This window comes from Topomyia yanbarensis, chromosome 2, assembly GCF_030247195.1.
Source record: "Topomyia yanbarensis strain Yona2022 chromosome 2, ASM3024719v1, whole genome shotgun sequence".
NCBI classification, from domain to species: Eukaryota; Metazoa; Arthropoda; class Insecta; order Diptera; family Culicidae; genus Topomyia; species Topomyia yanbarensis.
Window position 1 is genome coordinate 359493798 of NC_080671.1, and position 16112 is coordinate 359509909.

Here is a 16112-nt window from a genome sequence, read left to right on the forward strand (position 1 = left end):
TTTCGGTATGTTTTCCCATCACCGTCGAACGATTGCATTTGGTTTTATGATGAAGATACTTTGGCCGTGCCCTCTGCTGACTTCCTTGGAATAAAATGTCTTCATCCGAACTGTCCGAATAGTAGTTCTCTGCGATGGCCATTTTTATCGCCCCATAGGTGTTCCCAATCAGCTGTACAACTGCTTCATGTGGCAATCGGGATACATTCATCCCGTTCACTGAAATCAAAAAGTCGCCCGCTCGCAATCCTGCTATATCCGCCGGAGAGTTTGCCACGATACACGACAGTATACATGGTTGCTGGCCGGAAATCGTGAACCCAAACCCGTTTAATCCGCGGTTGACCTCTACCGACCGAATACCGTAGTTCGGTCGCTTCTTTCTTCTCCGATGGCCATGCATTGCTTCGCCGAGTGGTAATCTAAAAACTTCAAAACCAATAAACGCTTTCAATGAAAATGTAGTTCCTCTCGAAGCGAGGAAAACCGAAAAATTGTAATGATGTCAAAATCATTTCACCACTCCGCAGTTGTTGCCTTCGCAATTTGCATCCCTCGCCCGTCGCTCGGACGCACCAACTCTTGCCGCGGGTGATCTTCGACCGTTCAGTTGTTAATTCGCTGAATGTTGTTGCTCTGCGATGTCTGCATTCCTTTCCACTGGTCGTGTGTGAAGCTCGTATGCGGTATTTACCACTCACACTCCAGCGAGTGTTTTAACTAGAAAGCTGTCATTATACGCGGTTCAATAAATAGAGGGTTTCTTTGAAAATTTTCAGTTTATGTTCATACTAATTTTAACTGTTCGTTGTATCAAATTTTGGCGTCATGCGTTGAAGCCCAAATGTTTACACTAACGCTCAAAATCTAATCACACAATCCGCACGTATTCAGATTTCCAGCTGACACTCGAAGATTAACGCACCGTCGGATTCGAATGTTTTCTTATTGGATCATGTAACACACACACTGGAGCAATCCGCGACATCGAACGCAACGAGAAAGTTACGCTTTTTGATGCTGCTGACCCGTTCCTTGCCAATAGTCGTATTGAAGTCACTCGATTTTTTCCGTAAATCACATCAATCGCTCCAAAATCTCGCCAACTTTTATGAAATTGATATACTGTAACAACTGTGACACCGTTTGACATTGATTCGGATATGAAAATGACTTTGAAAGTAGTGATTTTTTTGGCACAAAATAGTGAAATAAACAACTGAACTAAACTAACCAAGAGACCGAGATCTTTAAGCGTTCTTCTTCGTCTGTTTTTACTGTCGGTCTCCCACTGTTTTTATCATCCACTGCTTTGTTGCTGTCCTTTCTCTTGCTTGACGTTTAAATTTTCTATCGGCTGGGGCGGAACACGTTCGCAGAACGCGGGCGTTAGGTAGTTTAGTACAATGAATGATGCATACACTGATATAAAAAACAGTCCCCTGCCAAGGTTGTGGCATCTCTGTACAGCCACCCTAATAAACATCTTACCATTCAAGAGCCTAACGACCTGTTCAGGCTATCATCTAAACTTGGGCTATATGGGTTAAAGTTCGTGTATATTTTATTAGGGCAGCATCACAAAAAAACAATTTTGAATCGAATCATTTTTTCTCTTTGCTATGTCAATCGCTTGACGGCTGAGACCGTTCAAAGATCGAATCATTAAAAGCTGTATTTGACCAACAAGGAGAAAATCAAAACAAATCATGTGATCAGAGATGTTTCGCTACACAGAGCAGCTCTGAAAAGCAAGGGATTGAATGTGACGGTGCAATGGATGCCTACCCGCATAAATGTGTACCATATGCCAAACCAAATACAAATATGTTAATACGGAATGCTCTCATGATTTTTCGAGGACGCGTTTTACGCTACCCTGTACCTGGAAAAGGTACACTGTCAAAGTGACAGTGTACTTTGATAAAATTTTGCTAAAACTGGCATTGCTGGAGCTAGAGACATTTTAAAAAATTGTATCCATAGAAACTATTTATTATTTTTGAAAAAGCTAAGAAAATATCAGTTATATTTTTTGAAATGTGCTTGCATCTGTTTAAAAGGACCGAATAATAGTATTCATAAAGTTTGTTCTCTCAGATGTAAGTTACAATAGAACTGAAAAAATCTATTTGTTTTCACTAACGGATTAACGTTTCAGTTTCAACTCAATCAAAAAATTTCCAATAGATGTTTTTATGCGATTTGAGCTTGGAGTAACACACAAAAACACGAATATTATACATCCTGTTATCAACAAAAGTGCAATAGGTTCGTGCCACGGATGCTTAAAAATATCGAAAGGGGGACAATACGATACAAAATTTTATACTTTGGTTTGCCATATTTGCAGAGAATCAACTAAGCCTCACTTTGTGCTCCTCTGTTTTTTTATAGGCCTCGTTACATGGCTTCAGAAGAAAGCCTTTCAAGCATTCATTGTCGCCTGTTCCAGCACAGCGACCTTCGCACAAATAAGGAAAAATTTCGGTTTGCATTATAAACTGCGTAAATAAAGGGTATCCTAGGATTCTCCAAGTCGAGGAGCAGACAAGCAGTGTGCCAAGGAACAGAAAAAATCAAGCAAAATTTTTGAAAACAGAGAGGCATTGGAGTTAGAATCTCCACTGTTGGGAATCTGTGATGACATCATCACAGTTCCTCGATGGCGGAGTAATTAACGCACCCAACTAGAGACTGGGAAATCTCTCGATTCAAATCATTTGAATTTTCACCGTTTCCGGTTTATTCTTTCTGTTTCCCAATGGACACATTCCGAAAAACCTTGAACAATCTGTGTTACGTTATTCTAATCACCACTTACACTTTCGACATTTTTCAATTAGTCGATTTTAGTATCTCATTTGTAGTCTCATTGTCACAAGTATTTAGGTTTGATCTACTGTAGGATTATAATTTAAAAATTTAGATGCAAAAATAGATTAAATTAAAATAACGTAAGTGTTACAGCAGTACCAAAACGAAACTATAATATGACGAAATTGTATTTATGCACTGCTGGTGTGTCAGTTGCTTGTTCGTTATTATTTCGAACGAGCATTTTTCAACAGCATTACCGAATAATGAAACGAAAGTTTGTTAATATGTCCATTAAGAAGCTTAGAATGCGGGAAAGTGATAATCTCAGTTTGTTTACTTTTGTTACACACAGAAAAAAAATATTGGTAAAAGTAAAAGTGTTCCGCTCTTAGCAAAAAACAACCAACGCCAACTATTAGGTTGAAAGTAAAACTTTTAAATTAATCAAGAATAAGAATCAAAGTAAAAGTTTTCCTTTTAAGCAAATGAAGAATAGTACTCAAAACAAAAGTTTTATTTTTAAACTAAGAGTATGCGTTGGTTGTTTTTTGCTAAGAGTGAAAAACTCTTATTTTTACCAACATTTTTTTCTGTGTGTAGTTACGTTGTTTTCGAAAAACATGCTTGAAATGTACAAAGTATCGTGCGCGTTGAGGTAGCATTAATGTGCAAGATATCTAACAAAAATTCAAATAATACGTAGGTTGTCATAAAAAAGACTGGTTAACCAAGATACTGCAAATAATTGTCAATAAATCCAAAAAAGGAATGCATTGTTTTCTGATTAAAAACTTGAAACTCTTCACATGCTGAACTATTCGACTAACTGCTAACAATGGAATGATACAATTGTAGAATTTTGCAGGTTGGTCCTGATTACGGACTATTTTCATTCCTCTTTTGACGGCACAGTTGAAGAAACATTAATCAGGTCAGGTGTAATGATTTTCCCATGGGCAGCCGGAACATGTCCACAGGAACTCCCTCCCTGAATCCATCGTCACACTATGGGTCATGTCGTAACGATATCCGATCTTTGCCAGCATGCATATTAGATGGACCATATTGGTGTCGCGCATAATAAAGCTTCGCTTCGATTCAAACTTTCATCAGCAGATCGACCCGCTATAGATGTGCATTGTTTATATATTTTCTTTGATCTCATTGTCAATTTACAGTTTTTGTCATCGATCCTGATTGCATACCGCTATCCTGAACATTCGTGTTGGACTTAGGCTCTGCCGGATTATTATTTGTCAAATAAGTATCAACACCACCTCGCCATCCGCTAATACTACTCCCTTTAACTACAGTTAAATGGAGACAGTCACACACAACATCAACGGCACGGTACGTGTTGACGTACGGAACGTGTGAAGGGATGCACGAGAAATGCAGTTAACTTCTCCTGACGAAGCGGTGGCATGATGATGTTCTTTGTTGTTGACGGGAGCTGATGTATCGTCTGAATCGAGCTTTAGACGCCAGTCCGTGTTATTGAGCGGATATTTGTTACTCTCAATCGTCACGAAAGTTTTTCGATCCACTTTGTACGAGTGCACTTTTCTGGACTTCTTAGGATTATCCATCTTATCCGTCTCGTCCGAGTGCTACTTCGCGGACACTATACAGCCAACACGACTAAAAAGATTAAATTCTAATAATTTTCCACAAGATTCCAGGTATTCACCATCCCAGCTGACATGATGTATGTAGCTGCGATGACCCTGCAGTATTTGAACCGTATTATTACCTCAGATCACTGTTCAATATACGCAAGTTAGAATCAGCACCTGTCGTACAAATAAGTGCTACTTTGGGTAGTAAAGCTACCGATGTCTCCGCTGCAACTGCTATCTCATGACAGCGGCTTCTTCTTTAGCTGATTGTCCTGAAGCTGAAATTCTCCTGAAGTTATGATGAATTTCTTCTCTATTTTATTTTGCTACGTTGTAAATAAAAAATGTTACCGTTAAGATAAGTTAAAGGTCCCCAGTGAGGTAATGTTTCCTCACCTATGCCGAATCTACAAAAATTGACGACGAAAACAAATATCGAAAAAACAAATCTAAGCACGACATGCTTGGATCAGATCTATCGAAACGCGTTGCCATTTCTTATTATTTTTCAGTATTTGTTACTTGTCAAACAAAATTCATGCATAGGGTTCTTTAAATCTAGTTTTCAGTGAGTCAAAAAATGATGACCCTTTTGTACGGGACCTTGGCGTATTTAATTTGTATTTGGCCAAACATTGCATCAAACATTGAAAAACCAACGTTCAACCAAATACAAATATGTTAATACGGAATGCTCTGACGATTTTTCGAGGACACGTTTTAAGCTACCCAATGGTACACCGAGGTACACTGTCAAAGTGACAGTGTACTTTGATGAAATAGTGTTAAAACTGGCTGCACGGATGATTTTCTTTAGCAACGATTGACACATGCAATTGTTTTGGTTACCTGTTGACGAAAATTTGAGATTTCTTTATTAATTACAGTTATTAGTCGGTGATTCTGTTGGATAACATTTTCACTTATTAGTTTTGAAGTTCATTGGTTTGTTTCGGATTACGATCGAAATGCGAACGATCATAGACGAAAGCTGCAACTGGTTGGTAATGTTTGCGCAGCATTCAAAAATGAAGGAGGAAATCAAGTGAAATGTTTCATGTCATTCGGAGACAATAGGTACATGTTAATACCCACCGTAATCACATGGATTTTGGTTGCTCGAAGTCAAGAAAATTACCGATTAAAAGAGAAAGGATCTAACTTAATATGTACAAAGCATCCATGCTTCAAATACGACGAGCATATTGACCAAAGCGCCTCGCCAGCCAACGCCGAATCTACCTGATCTACTGGCTAGCCTTTTCTAGCGAGGAAGAGATAAGCGCTTCAACGAACAGTATCAAGTACAATAAAACAATCAAACCCTACCGCTCCAACAGATGATGATATTGATGATTTGCACCTGTAGTTATCCCGCTTCTCGGATGTTGAAATAATGGACACTAGTTCAAGAACTGTATTATGCTGTTAACATAGACGTTAATGGTAGGTCACGTTTTCGTTGTTTTTATTTCTCTACATCTACAGAACCAAATTTTTACGTGCATGTCAATCGCATGATGACTTCAAACGCATCGGTTACCGTTTTTCCGACGCTGGAGCGCTAGTAAAGCAGGATTCTATATGTTGACTATATGTTGGCGATAAACCGCTGGCGTTGGCTCATGATAGCAAAAATCAAAAGTTCGTCATGAAAGATGAGTTCTCGTAAGTATCAAATCATTGTTTATTTAACTTAGTAGATATCTCCCATCGCGAAACCTGAAATGGAGCATTGAAAAAAAGCCTGTGATTGGAGCTGCATGTTGAACGCTATTTTGTTCTTATTAAAAGCGATTATCCTGCTGCATAATACTTCTATGCTGTTCTATGATTGATTTGATATGGCTTTTACAAGCTGGTAACGGTAAACACTAATTATCTTTTGCAATTATCCTTGAGTTGAAAATCTGCAAGCTTTTGCTACCGCGCTGGAGGAAGGCAGCCTGGAACCGTACGGCAAATCAGTACCAGAAATCAATTATGCACCGGTAAAAATACCTGTCGGTAAAAATTTTGACAATGTTGTTATCAACAACGGCGTTGACACTTTAATGGAATTCTATGCACCATGGTGCGGCTGTTGCAAGAAGCTAACGCCGATCTATGAAGAACCACAGAGAACAGACGTCCATCTTCAGCATTCAACTTGTGTAAAATCTCTAACGGTTTCGAAGGTAGTTTGGATATCTAAACCAGGTGCGCTACTGTCGTCATGTTTTTTTGTGGCTGAGTGCGACAGAATTGACAGCGGTTATTCCTCTACCCAGTCAAACTAGTCCGGAACCGATTCGGACTTCCAGCATGAATTCCAGCTCAAATGCGTCAACCGATAGAGTCAGAATCGGTTGTTTTCTTTGAGCTAGATTCCATGCTGAATCCATCCAGGATTTCGAACCGGTTCCGGAATCGATTTGACGGATAGTTGGGATAGGTTGGTGTTGCGGCGCTAGTGTTTTTAGTATATTAATTCAAATGTTTACACACGTTTTTTAAATATTTTTGTTCGATCATGGATGTCTGTTCTCTGTGGAAGAACTGGTTACTAAACTAAAAGACGAGGATGTTTCTGTCGTGAGGATGGATGCCACCGCCAATGATGTTCCGCCAACGTTCAACGTCCGAGGTTTCCCAACGCTGTATTGGCTGTCGAAGAATGACAAAGGGGATGATTTTAAAAATATGTCCGGTGAAACTATCCAGTCTAATGAACGCACCTGTTCACACTTTTCTTCTATGTTAGCTGCAGAATCAATGAACTGACGTCCATATTTGAGTAAAAACTCTAGTTTAACGGGATTATCTGAATTGCGTTTCATTTTATGAATCTGCAATAGTTTTTTTTTCACATTTGACAACAAAATGAAAATAAAACAAGACCACCAGCATGCTTTGATCAGCTGGCGTTGCCAGTTTAATTGTGGGGGTGGGCGTAGCGTATTGGTAAATCGATTGCCTAGTACGCAGCGCACTTGGGTTCGAGTCCCAACCCCGCACATAGGGTTAGAAATTTTTCATAAGAGATATTTCTAACCCGAAGAGGCGAATGACCTTAAGGTTAAAACCTCTATAATCGAAATAAAAAAAAAAAGTTTAATTGTTTTCTGACATCTCTAAGCTGTCAAGACAAATCACAGGAATTGGGTAGCATAATTGGTTTCTTCGATGAGCCAAAAAATGATGCCCCTTTTGTATGGGACCTTGGCGTATTTAATTTGTATTTGGTTCAACAATAGATTGAACATTGCCTGGTATAATATCGAACATAACCAGTGTCGTTTTTCCGACCACACAAACAACGAGTCGTTAAGAACAGTCACCATACCAAAATGGACTATCCATAAATTACGTTGCATTTTTTGAGTGACTTTTAACACCCCCCTTCCCCATCGTAGCATTTTGTCACAAACCTCTGCATAAACCCCCCCCCCCCACCCCCTGATAATTACGTTGTTTGACGGTAACCCTCCCTCCCTTGTCCCGTGAAAGTTTTTAAAAAATAAAAACGATGTTAATTAGTTGAAACGGGCAATATTTTTGTGACATCAGGTCAAACCCTATTCCCCTTTAAAAAGCTACGTAGCATGACATGACCTCCTACCCCCATCAAATAAAAATGTTTTTGTATTTGCCCCTGTCGACACATATCACCACAAAATACAACACTCCCCCTCCCCCATATAATGCTACGTCCTTTATGGATGGTCCCTCATGTCGCAGTTCGCTAATGTTTGACTCATTGTTCAGTGTTCATAAAAGGTAAATAGACCTTTCTCGTCAAAAAATTTTATATGATAGGATGCTTCCTATTTTATCCCCAATTCGTTACTGCCGATTGCCGCGATGATTTGGTACCTCTAACTATTGAAAAAATCAAAAATAGAGCAAGCTGCTCATTTAACCCTATATTCTGAATACCTATCTTGCCTTGTTTCCCCGTATTTTTACACCATTTGGATGAATTTCCTGTGGGGAATACTAAAAGGATGCCAGATCTGCATATATATTAGTAAATCTGCAGATTTTGCATTTTCACTGCAGATGTTTTGCAGGTTACAAATATTTAGCAGAACAAAGCCTTGCCATCCAATTTATACACAAGCCTTCAACATTTTTGATCATTTAAAATATATACATACTACATTTCTATGTCAAATTTATTGAAGATTTTTGTAGCAATCTGCAGACTTTTATATTTTCACTGCAGGCTATTGTTTAAATAGACCTGGCATCACTGATGCTGAAATGATTCATTCATATACCTGTCAAAAACATAGAGCATTGCATGAAATTATATAACCTCACTTTTCTGACAGTTCAGTGTGCTTGTTTACCTAAGACTTGTTTACATGAACTTTTAAAATTTACATTACTTGAATACTTTCGATGCTCTTTAAAAGACTTACAACTCAAGAGGGATGAGGATTGGAACAATGGGAACCTGGTGCCACATTATGCAACCAATTCGAATCGACCTTTTCACACAAGCTTGAATACAATAAACCTTTCGTTTCGAGATGCGTAATGTCACCCCTGGTTCATACATTGACCAATCGGCGCTGGATGCAAAACCCGGTGGCATATGCTGAATCGTAAGATCAAGCATTGGGCTATAAAACGATTGCTTTCTGGATGATGGACAAGGATTTGTACACATTTGTTTGTTTGCTCGTGGGTTAAATCCTAACAAGATGATCCGATTTATTACTCATTTTTAGGTGGTGAAGTTTACCTGAACTTTATAGGTAACGAATTCGGTCGATGGTAAGTTGTTGAAATGATCGTTCAATGCCCATACCGAAAAACGTTTCCATTGGTCAGAATGCCTACCAGCGTATGATGACTGCAAATATGAGGACAACAAGGTTATCGCTTTCGAATGGAACAATTATTTATTATTCGTGTTCAAGTTTCATTACAGCAAAAGTTTCGTCGATTGACGATTATCGCATTGTCGTTGATTTAGCCGGCAAATGCAAAACAGTGCTCGGCACTGACGATAAGGAGTAAGAAGGATTTGATAGGAGTGATAAGAATGCAGAGCATTATACATTCTGGAAGAATATCAGGGAGGAGAAATTATATGTAAATTTATATTATATCCCGAGTTGCCATCATTTTTGCACCGCAATAAAACTTTCTGCAACTACTGTCTTGTTCAAATTGGCAGGAAATAACTAGGCAGCGAATGATAAATTGCATAGTCAATTTATTTACTTTTTCGGAAGGATAAGTAATTAGTATGTTGTGAATATATATATATATATATATATATATATATATATATATATATATATATATATATATATATATATATATATATATATATATATATATATATATATATATATATATATATATATATATATATATATATATATATATATATATATATATATATATATATATATATATATATATATATATATATATATATTGTCACCGGTGCCGTGTGTTATGGTGGTACCGGACGGAACCGTTGGTCAGCAGACCGTCCTTGTCGTACTAGTCATAGATGCGACGTTTTTTCTCATCTGATAGCACTTGACATGTTTCGGAGATCTGTCTTAACACTCTCTACTTAGCGCAGGATACGCGAAACCGCTGCTAGCTTTCGAAAGAAAATTCCTAGCTGCTGCTACTCTATCAGTCTCTCTCTCGACTGAGGACTACAATTTCGGTCGACTAAATTGTGCTATGAAAATTGTACTTCCTGGAATTTCACCTAACGAGATCAATTCATTGTGAGGAACTTCGCTGCGTTCCAATATTGCTTGCCTCTGTAGGTGATGATGTGTGTGGATTCACTTCGGCAGCCAGGTCTTATGTTTTGGGTAATTTTGCTATCTTATTCTGCTGAATAAATCATCTGGCTAAAGCCTCTACCTTATACTATGGTCACTTTAAAAACGCATTGCTATTTAATCTTGTAGCTCTTGGCAAGTCAGTCCTGGCACTGTTCTAGACTAATCCTGGCACTATACCGCTGACTTCGCACTTATTACGGTGATCAAACTTGGCGAGAGCGGCAGTGGTTTTGTCGGAATTGTTCACCCGACATGCAGGAAGTACAAGGACTCTGCTACTTATGCCTGAGCCCCTAGTTGAAACCTTCGTCCTGTCGGAGTGTTAGCTTCGTCCGATACCGGAGCGTATTGCTGAACCGAAGCAGTCTGCTACTGGTGCTGCTTCCTTCGAATCGGAATCGCTGAATATTCCCGTTAGCCGAATGTCCAACGTGGCCGAAGGCAAACCGATTGCAGCAACACCACCAACCGTAGCTGAAATTTTGGCCTTTAATCCAAGTCCCTGCCATTGACATAGCGACAGACGAGTGCGGCGCAGGTTGGACCATCGGTTGACTCGGTGCCGGACAGGGCGAAACAGCTGCAACAGGAGCGGACCTAGTATGGGGTGTAAAGGTCATCAATTGCCATAGATCACCAAAATGCTCTGCGACTAACATTGTGAACAAAACAAACCAAACGAAATTGATCGCAACAACGATAAAATAATCTAAATTCTACCCAAACATTTGAAAATGAGAAAAAGGCAAAAGAAGTTTTGGTCGAATTCATTATAATTCTATTTAAAAATTGAATACTGTTTTATTTATGGCGATTTCGCTTGAACCTGAAACTGAGTCAGGTTCTAACCCCAACTGCTGTCAGTTCATACATTTTGACAGCAGTTGGGGTTAGGAACTGACTCAGTTTCGCTTCAAACGAAAACCACATTAGTTTGATTGCGCATATTGTTTATATCAGACACACCCCTTAATTCATTGAGTACGTATTTCACTGCCCTTATAATCCTTTTGGAATCAGTTACAATAATCCTTTATAATCATTTTATAATAAGTGTATTGCTAGTTAGGACTTTTATATCAGCCGGGCTCTATTATAATTTGTTATAAAATCATTATCAAAATTCTTCATAATCCATTGTTGCGTTATGTTTATGTACATGGCCAGATAGATAGTATTTAACTGGGACGGAACGTGTGGATGCGAAAAAACCTAATGTCAATTGTAGCCAGGGGGCGCTGTCAAATGCAGCCAAAGGGAACCGTCAAATGCAGTCAGGGGGGACTGTCAAATGTAGCCAGTCCATTTAAAATATGTGAGGAAGAAAGAGTGGCTATGCAAGACAAGAGATAAAATGAACAGAAAAAAGAAAAAGAAAACATCTATCCACAGGTTCTGTCCCAGGATTTTAATAGAGAACATCAAAATTCGATTTGTTTGTATTTGGCAGTAGGCCTTTTTCAAATGTTTGGCTAGAAATTCCTTGCTTCTTCAATGAATCATGACAAGAAAAGTAAAAATGTTAAATTTAACGGAACAATGTATGATGCCGACATCAATTAAAAAATACAGCTGAGCGACCCTGTTGGGAAAGTGGCAGCGAACCAAACCAAGTTTCTCATACTATGATCGAATCAACAAAAATTCCAAGATCATGTAAACAATCTCTTTGAACTGTCAAAAAAGTGAGGTTAAACATTACCATGCAACGTTCTCCACCGAGAGGTTCGCTTTAGTTTGTTTACATAACCAATGAACTTTGTACCGCGACTCACCACTTCATTTGCCGCGTTGCCAGAAAGCCAAGCAAAAATATACAAAACAGTGCTGCCCAAACACATATTTTGAGTCCCACCATTCTTGCAAAGGTGAAAAAAATACTCAACATTCTTGCATTTTTCAAATTTAAAAAAATCATTAAAAAATCACGATAGCTCTAAAAAGTCTCATTTCAGCGGAAATATTCTTAAAAATGTATAGTCTTTTGAATAAAAATAAGAAAAAAGGGGGTTAGGTCGGACGAGAAAGGTCTATTGCCAGGCTTACAACAGATTTACTTTTTCTCAGATGGATCAGGAAGCCAATACAAAAATAAAATGACGGTATTTAACTAAAAAAATGCCTCGCGAAAAATAAAACGAATTCAGCTTTTTACGTGCCATAATGGTGGTCTAAATTGTTCAGTTCGTAACACGTTTAATTGCTCTTTTTTGACAATAATCGTTCACGCCAGCTTGACAGCAACGCCCAGTTGAAGATGTCGGGCGTTCATTGAATAAACATCCAACGCATTGAACTAACGTAGGATGACTTAATCAAATAAAATTTGACTTAATCTAACTGGGCGGTTGACGTAAACGATTATTGTCAAAAAAGGGCCATTACACATATTACGAACTGAAGATAGATTGAAGTAGGCGAGCTCTCGTCTAGAGTAGAACGCTTTTTTCGCTGTCAGTTTTCTGCAGTGCATTTTAATTTAAAATTTAAAATATAATTTAAAAACAGTTTGCCGTAATTCTGATAGTGAATTATCAGTGAACCATTAGACGCTGCGTTCCCGGGAGGACAGTTACCCACCTGATGCCAACAAGAGACTATTAGCTGCTGTGTTTGATCTGCCGGCTTGTGGGACTGCTTCTGCGTGCTGGTGTGAAGCCCAGACGTTAGGAGACCCACGTGTACCGGCATTCTGCCAGAAGTCGTGAAGGCACCACGGAGTTCCCGGTGAGATTTTTCCATGTTGTTTTGATTATATTGACTTCCAATATATGTATATACATTCGATTCGCCTTTGGTTATCTCCGTCATCTATGAAAACTATTTCGGTTCCGACGTATTATACCCTTTTATCCTATAAATAACAATAAATAGGTTATCTGGCAACGCTGAATGTCATACTCCTAACACTCAGCTGACTATTTCTGAATACAGCCCTGAGTTGTACTAAAATATGTCTGTCATTCATCCTTTGTTTTTTAAATCATCAATACCATCGAAATGGCACTGTTCCGGGCTAAAATCTTGCAAATCGGCGACATTACAGGCAGTTTTCAAAATACACTGCGTCTATTTAGCATTACATCGGTAAAACAGCTCAAAGAAAGTGAGTACTCTTGTATGATCACAGTTGTTCACTTATGATAATCAATTCCTTGCAGTCAAGGAAGTTACCCAGAACGACTCGCTGGTGGTTAGCGCGGATTATGTTCCCTCACCAAGAGCCGGACAGTTGATCGCACAGGCAGCGGAGGCTGCGCGTAATGGGCAACGTTTCTGTCCTCAGTGTACTCTGGGGCTCGATATCAAACATACAGATGTACTGATCCTAAGCCAGTACTTGCGGAGCGATGGATGTTTACTACCACGCCGGGTAACAGGATTATGTAAGCGTCAACAGCGTCGAATAAGCTACCTAGTTATTATGGCACAGAAGGCGGGGTTAATGCCAAATATTAATCCCTCGTGGAGTAAAAAAGATCCAAAACAGCGATATCAATGGAAGAAATATAACAAGTATTTCGACGAGAGTACTATTAAAATAAAATGAACAAAGCGAAATATATTGTAGTGATTGAACAAAATAAACCATACTAGCCTATTTTTGGAAAGATTTAACGAAGTTTCTAACCCTGTGGGTTTTGGAATCTATCAAGGCTTGTTCAAGCACCTGAATCAGATGAACCAGACTCGTTGGGTCAGTCTGTAGCAAAATTTCCTTCCGTGTGTTCTGCTTATTGGTTGGTGAACTATCGTTCTGTTCAAGCTTTTCCTTGTGCTCATTAACGACCTCACTGTCCAGGTGCAGTTTCATCGTAATCACTGGTGTGGCCTGCTTGTGCAGCGCTCGCGAAGCAACCTTAGCTTCCAATCGCCATTCCAGTTCGCGAAAATGTAGCTCGCCGTCGGCAGAGTTCTTCAAAATGTTCTCCACCAGACTCCGCTTGCTGCTGACGAACTGCCAGAGGATTGCAATCTGTCCATCCGTAAAATCAATCGATTTTAGCGTCTGAAAATCACTCTCGCTGCTGTGCAGCTTAGTGCTATCGATTAGCAGACAGACCAGCGCTTCCACACAGGATTTCACCGTGTCGAAGGTTGTTTCCAGTTTTTCTGCGTAATTGAAAATGTTTTTCTTTAATCAAATTTAGAGACGGATAATGTACTCACTTGCGGCTATGGTGCACTTTTTCTCATTGATACCACTGCTGATATATTCGATGGCTAATTTGCAAAATTCTACGAGGACTGTAAAGAAGCTTGTTTAGTGTATTAACTATGTGAATTAATACTGTATCAAGGCTACCTTGTTCAGGTTGATCAAGCACAAACTTTAAATGTTTATCCTGCTCCTGTTTTACCAGCTGAGCCATTGTGTATCCTCCTGTTTATCCTATAAAAACCATTAAATTCAAGCAAAACAGAATTTGTATGGTTGTAGTATGTGTGGATGGTAAAAGCGGAAAAATATTGATAATAAATCAAATATTGATGATATAGAATTCAAGTGTGATTGACGTATTGAAGTAGTCTTGTCAATATTTCCATTAATAAAATTCCTGCCTCGCGTCCGCTTAATGGTACTTTTTCATCTCGACGAAAAATAAGCTACAAGATCGTGTGAAAGTTTGTGTTTCTCAGTTTGAACAAACGGAGTTTGTATTTTTTTTTGTTTCTATTGCTCCATAAAAGATCTTTAGAAAATAAGAGTGACATCGAATGCCTAATATACAAAATTCAATTAAATAATTATTGTAGTGTATTTTTTAGCATATTTTAATATTCTAAGCCGTAAAAATATTTCTAAATTTTATAAATCAAAAGATTAATTAGGGACCGTTCATAAACCACGTAGACCGAAATTTGAGAATTTTTAACCCCCCCCCCTCCCCCCTAGTAGACCTTAGTAGACTTTTACCAACCCCCTCCCCCCCCCCCGTCAAAAGTCTACGTAGACTTTTAATTTTTTTTATTCGCAGGAAATGTGAATTTTGCAAGAAGCACATTATAATGTTCAATTAAAAATAAGCGTTCAGATGTATTTCAAGCTTTTTAAATATTAAAAAAAGATTTTTCACATTGGTTTTTGTCTATAATTGATCAAATCAATTAATACCGATTCAAGGTGCTTTCCAACGTTTGTGTAGCGGAATACTTCTTTTCAAGGTTAGTCACTCAAATATATGTAAAAAGATACATTGCTATAACTAGCTTAAATTTTGGCCGAAGTGCGACCTACACCAACAATGCAGAATTGCTAAAAACTTTTTGAGCCTTACTGGTGCATTCAAAATTGTTAAATTATAAGAAACAATTACAAATTAATACTGTAGATGTGTACTATCATCTAGACTAAAATAATAAACCAAACATGCACACAAATTTAACTTTTCGTGAACAAATTTCAATATTTCTAAGATAATAAGATAGTCTAAATTGCCTTATTTGATTAAGGGAACGAAGTTATTTAAATCTTCCCAAAAATATTTATATTTCTTATGTAATTAATAGCCGTATCACCTTAGAGTATTATCGCAAAGCATCAAAGTTTAACTCCGAATATTTTCGAAGATAAATATAGTAGAGCCGGTTTGCACGGAGTTGCATAGGGTCAAGACGTAAAATTTAACGGGTGTTTAAAGATTTTGAAATCAGTGTAAATGATTGCAAGAGAAACTGATTAACTCGAGTACACACTTTGTTGTAGAAGTTTAACTACACTACTGCTTTAACCACCGAAATTATTAAATAAAAATAAAAAAATTAATCTACTTATTGTTAAAAATCGGGTGTTTTGTTGTTACAATGCTTAACTTTGAACCTTTTTTAACTTTTTATGGATCATGCATTTAATGGTCCATGCATG

At 38.2% G+C, this 16112-nt stretch overlaps 2 protein-coding genes and 1 long non-coding RNA gene across 3 annotated transcripts; 1 reads left to right on the plus strand and 2 right to left on the minus strand.

Moving 5' to 3' along the window:
- Window positions 1-4410: 4410 nt before the first annotated feature.
- LOC131681508 (uncharacterized) lies at window positions 4411-4841 on the minus strand. Its single transcript, XR_009303949.1, has 3 exons — window positions 4791-4841; window positions 4574-4728; window positions 4411-4461 (listed from the first exon to the last, which is right to left on the minus strand). It is a non-coding gene; the product is annotated as an uncharacterized LOC131681508 (long non-coding RNA).
- Window positions 4842-13197: 8356 nt separating this feature from the next.
- LOC131684327 (large ribosomal subunit protein mL66-like) lies at window positions 13198-13834 on the plus strand. The gene is made up of 2 exons (XM_058967107.1): window positions 13198-13352; window positions 13408-13834. Exons 1-2 carry the CDS (start codon window positions 13247-13249, stop codon window positions 13794-13796), a joined length of 495 nt encoding a protein of 164 aa, XP_058823090.1. The 5' UTR covers window positions 13198-13246; the 3' UTR covers window positions 13797-13834.
- LOC131684326 (COMM domain-containing protein 2-like) lies at window positions 13804-14717 on the minus strand. Its single transcript, XM_058967106.1, has 3 exons — window positions 14553-14717; window positions 14417-14494; window positions 13804-14359 (listed from the first exon to the last, which is right to left on the minus strand). Exons 1-3 carry the CDS (start codon window positions 14617-14619, stop codon window positions 13845-13847), a joined length of 660 nt encoding a protein of 219 aa, XP_058823089.1. The 5' UTR covers window positions 14620-14717; the 3' UTR covers window positions 13804-13844.
- Between the last annotated feature and the right edge of the window lie 1395 nt (window positions 14718-16112).

Coding starts and splice junctions, on each gene's coding strand:
- LOC131684326 (XM_058967106.1), bottom strand. CDS start 14,619: ATGGCTCAGCTGGTAAAACAGGAGCAGGATAAACATTTAAAGTTTGTG. Junction 14,495..14,552: donor GCTTGATCAACCTGAACAAG/GTAGCCTTGATA, acceptor GCTTCTTTACAG/TCCTCGTAGAATTTTGCAAA. Junction 14,360..14,416: donor AAAGTGCACCATAGCCGCAA/GTGAGTACATTA, acceptor TCAATTACGCAG/AAAAACTGGAAACAACCTTC.
- LOC131684327 (XM_058967107.1), top strand. CDS start 13,247: ATGGCACTGTTCCGGGCTAAAATCTTGCAAATCGGCGACATTACAGGC. Junction 13,353..13,407: donor GGTAAAACAGCTCAAAGAAA/GTGAGTACTCTT, acceptor AATTCCTTGCAG/TCAAGGAAGTTACCCAGAAC.